General features: G+C 43.2%; 1 protein-coding gene across 1 annotated transcript in view; it reads left to right on the top strand.

Moving 5' to 3' along the window:
- The window catches only part of mrc2 (mannose receptor, C-type 2), a 26,888-nt gene that overhangs the window by 18,681 nt on the left and 3,523 nt on the right, over positions 1–4,684 (top strand). The window contains exons 14-26 of the mRNA XM_032537645.1: positions 28–124; positions 207–336; positions 919–951; positions 1,069–1,235; positions 1,442–1,610; positions 1,698–1,840; positions 2,052–2,160; positions 2,523–2,689; positions 2,778–2,886; positions 3,320–3,558; positions 3,686–3,848; positions 3,978–4,127; positions 4,365–4,478. Of these exons, the coding sequence (XP_032393536.1) occupies positions 28–124; positions 207–336; positions 919–951; positions 1,069–1,235; positions 1,442–1,610; positions 1,698–1,840; positions 2,052–2,160; positions 2,523–2,689; positions 2,778–2,886; positions 3,320–3,558; positions 3,686–3,848; positions 3,978–4,127; positions 4,365–4,478 (1,790 nt within the window). The remainder of the gene's footprint in view (positions 1–27; positions 125–206; positions 337–918; positions 952–1,068; positions 1,236–1,441; positions 1,611–1,697; positions 1,841–2,051; positions 2,161–2,522; positions 2,690–2,777; positions 2,887–3,319; positions 3,559–3,685; positions 3,849–3,977; positions 4,128–4,364; positions 4,479–4,684) is intronic.

Here is a 4,684-nt window from a genome sequence, read left to right on the forward strand (position 1 = left end):
TGATGATGACGATGATGGGGCCCACAGGGAGTCAGAGGACCATGAACAGCACTGGTTTTGGATCGGACTGAACCGCAGAAACCCAATGGACAATGGCAGCTGGAAGTGGAGTGATGGCATGGCTGTGAGTAAAGACAAGATGCAGCCCCACTGTGTAGTTAAAAATTCTTGAAGCACAATCTGTTTACTCTTTGCTTGTGTCTCAGTTCACGTACCAGAACTTTGGCCGCTACTACTACAACGTCCGGCAATGTGCTGCAGCCGACTTGGGCACTATGACCTGGCTTGCCATGCACTGTGACTCTGAGTTAGACTGGATCTGCAAGATCCCCAGAGGTACAACAACACTGGACCTATTCTTTGGGTTTATTTAGACAGTCCCACACTGTATTGGTGCGGTCAAAATACAGTTATATAGTTCTTTTTTTTTTTTAATACCCTTTTCCACCTACACTACCGGTCAAAAGTATGGGGCCACTTACAAATTTCCATTCCACTCGATGTTAGACAGAATACCAGCTGATCTGAGTGGGGGGCTGATCTTTAATACAATATCTACATTGCTCATTATCAGCAACCATTCATCCAATGTTCCAAAGGCCCATTCTGTTCACTAATCTGATATCGTTTAAAAAAAAATAACTGAGAAAACATTGGAAAACCCTTTTCCAATTATGTAAGCACATAATGTAATATGAAAACTGCTGCGCTGGTTAAAAAAACAATGCAACTGATCTCAACTGGTATTCTGTCTATAATGGAGTGCAATGGAAATTTCGAAGTGACCCCAAACTTTTGACCGGTAGTGTGTATCATCACTCTCTGATTTGAGTCTCTCAAGATGTCTTCCCTCTTGTTATTTATTGCATTTTGATTCTACCAAAAATCTTTATTTATCTTTTTTAATTTGTTTTTTAGGTAGTGTTGAGAAGGAACCAGAGGTCTCTGAAGGTCAGTCTCATTTTCTTAGCTTTGAACTTCTATCAGCGTACTAAACTGATTTCCTCAGGGCTTATTTCAAAACCATTTCTATCTCATGACTGTCTTATCTTATCCCTCACCTGTCAGGCACAACTTCACCGGAATGGATTGGCTTCCAGGAAGCGGAGTATAAATTTTTTGACCACCGCACCACTTGGGACCAGGCCCAGAGGATTTGCTCCTGGTTTGGTTCCTCGCTGGCCTCGGTCCACTCAGCTGAGGAGGAAGCTTTCCTGGCCAACACTTTACGCAAGGCACTGCACACTTTATCAAAAAGTTCATAATTGTTTGTAAGAGTTGATATAATCAAGGGCAAAACCCTCTGAAATACTTAACAAGCACCAACCTGTGTGGGATGTGTGTAATTATTGTGTCTATATTCCGCATGGCAGCCTTCCGCTGGATTTGAAAGTCTGTGAGGCCTCGACATGCCTTTTTACCGTTCCTCTCTCATTGTCAGATGGTGAAGGTGGAGGGTGACAACTGGTGGCTGGGGCTTCACACCTATGAAAATGATGGCCGTTTCCGCTGGTCCGACCACTCTGTGCTCAATTATGTGTCCTGGGCCCTTGGGAGGCCGCACCCAGTCAGCCGTGATCGCAAATGTGTCCACATGTCCGCCAGCACAGGTGAGAACAGCCAGAATAAGAGGCCTCAAGAGAGTAAATCAAATGCAGTACCCATACATGAGCTCGTATTTTTCACTCTTAAAACAGCGGACTGGGCTGATCAGAAGTGCCAGTCTGACCTGCCCTACATCTGTAAGAGAGTGAATGTCACAGGCACCATTCCTCCAACTCCGTCATCACCCCACCTACCTTCAGGCTGTCCTGATGGATGGTCTTCCTATCAACATAAGGTAGAGCTGCAACACACCAGGAGTTCAGCAAAATGCAGCTATTATGTTAAGTTGTATGACGGATGCTGTGTATCTAGAATGTATTAAATATGTTACCACAAAGGCAGTGAAGCTTAGCAAGTAAGTACCTAATGTTTTATTTCATGCACCTGCTTCTCTCCTAACTCAACCTGAGCAATCTTGTTTGCAATGACATCTGGTGTTTCTGTAGTGTTTCAGAGTATTTGGTCAGTCATACCGAGTGACATGGTCTGCAGCCAAGTTGAAATGTGAAACACAGGGAGGTGTACTGGCAGTGGTGTCCAATCATCTGGAGCAAGGTAATTACAGCAGAATACAGCCGACATGAAGTTAGAAGCAGGAAGGTGTTGCTGGACTTAGCTGAAGGTTATGAACTTACCTCTCTACTTTACTAAAGCTTCCTTTTTCAAATTTTCTTTTTCATAAATGTGTATGATTTGCCATTGTCAGCAGCATCAAATGGATGTATAATGTTGTGAGAATTAAAAGAAACATTCATTTTATTTTAAAAGGTTGATTTTACATGCTTGCCTGTTGATTCATTCATCAGTGTGTGCTTTAGATACTCATGTTTGTATTTAACTATGCCTATATTCAACACTCATATGAGTCTACCCACATACTACATGCACACTGATGCAATTAATTCTCCTCCTCACAGCATTTGTCACCACCCTGCTTCAAAATGCCAGTGTTGACCTTTGGGTGGGTCTGACCGCAGACTCTAAAGGTCATTTCCACTGGGCCAAGGCAGGCCTGCTCAGCTACACCAACTGGGCTGCTGGAGAGCCACTCGACAACAGCGGACCACACCACAACAAGACCCCGGTACTCCTAACACTTACCTATGAGCGCACGCGTCATGTTTTTGTCCTCAATCTGTTCTTGTTCCGATGATTTCACTGTCACCTCTCAGGGAAACTGTGTGGTGATGATTCATGGGAACCCACAGAAGAAAACTGCCATGTGGGCCTCCCGAGCCTGTGAGATGGAAAGTAATGGCTTCATCTGTCAAAGGCAACAAGGTGGGATATTCAATTATAACCACAACAATGTCTGCTTTAAAAGTGCAGAATATTTGCACCGCAAACAGAATTTGACTTACTGTAAATCATCGTTGTCGTTTCTTCAAGGCAAGGCTTTTATTTATGTGGCACATTTAAACAACAAGGCAATTCAAAGTGCTTTACATAAAAGATTAAAAGGTAATTTAAATACAATTAAAAAATAACCAAATTCTTAGAAACATGAAAAACAGAATAAGACGGATGTAAAACAAAAGAATAAAAGTGTAAGAGATTAATAATAATTTGATTAATTAAAAGACAATGGCAAAGAGAGATGTCTATAGTCTTGATTTAAAGGAACTCTGAGTTGCAGTGGACACAGTTTTCTGGGAATTTGTACCAGATATATGTTAAATGCATAAAAACTGAACCCTGCTTCTCCATGTTTCAGACTCGGGTCTTCCTCCGGCCCCGGCTCTTATCCCTGCCTCCCTGTCAAAGCCTGTGGAGCTGGGTGGAGTGACATACCGGGTTGTGGAAAAGCGTCTGGATTGGACCGGCGCCCTGCACCTCTGTGAATCTCTGAATGGGACCCTGGCCAGGGTGAAGAATCCCTACCAGCAAGCTTACCTCACACTGCTGATCAACAGCTTGCGTCGGCCTGCCTGGATCGGTCTCTACAATTATGGAGTGAGCCTATTGACTTACATCATTCTTATTATAATATTAATAGAGTTACACACATGCAACAGTGTTTTCCTTGTAGAGGGAAACTGAAATGACTTCCAACTTAAAAATTCTTTTTTTTTTATCTCAGGGACGAAGCTTCACCTGGCTGGGTGAAGAAGAAGTTGGGTATTCAAACTGGAGAGACGGGGAGCCTCATCAGACGGCTGGATGCGGACACATGACCACCACTGGCCAGTGGACTATGACTCCCTGTGATGCTAAATTGGAGGCTGCTATCTGTCAAATTAGTGGTATGTGCGGGTGCAATGTAACTGTTATAAACATGTTGCACAAATTCACAATCCTCACCAAACTGGCAAACACAGTGCCGTTGTGTGTACACACATCTTGTAAAAAAATATTTTTTTTCTTCTTGCCAGATGAGCCTGTGCTTCACGAGTGGATCTACCCTGGCCAGTGCCCCCACTCTGTGGGGGAGTGGCCGTGGGTACCTTTCAGAAACTACTGTTACGCTTTTAACCTGCAAACTGTTAGACTGCAGCAGGACGCACATACGTCCTGTAAACAAGGTAGGGAAGCGTTCCAGCTGCCCGCACAGCCCATGATACTGAATTGAAAGCCAATTTAGTGCAACCCTTCTGACCTTCTCCACTGCGAACATAATTGACAAAAGGCATCAATATGTCTAAATTTAGAAATGGTCTTCATTGAGCCGGCTGCACCATTGTTACATCTCCTTAAATGATCAATTCCCGTTTGTCATTTGTTCCATCTGTGTGTGTTCCCTTTCTTTTTGTCTCTTCTAGTGGGAGCTGAACTTCTCTCTATCTTGGATGAGACAGAGAATGGATTTGTATGGGAACACATCCAGAGCTATGCGGCGCAGGCGCATGGAGCTTGGCTGGGCATCAGCGTGAAAGGTCCAGCAACATTGCCTCAGACAGTCTGTCCCATCCCTCTCTACAGCAGCAAACTTATTAACCTTCAGTTTTAAATCCAAGCTTATTAAATGTTCTTCCTCTGTTTGCAGATAATTCCCCTAATTTAATAAGTTTTACCTCATTGATTATGATTTCTTTTTTTAGAATAATCATGAAACAATTAATTATGACCTAATTAAGGTCAC

This window comes from Etheostoma spectabile, chromosome 15 (genome assembly GCF_008692095.1).
Source record: "Etheostoma spectabile isolate EspeVRDwgs_2016 chromosome 15, UIUC_Espe_1.0, whole genome shotgun sequence".
NCBI classification, from domain to species: domain Eukaryota; kingdom Metazoa; phylum Chordata; class Actinopteri; order Perciformes; family Percidae; genus Etheostoma; species Etheostoma spectabile.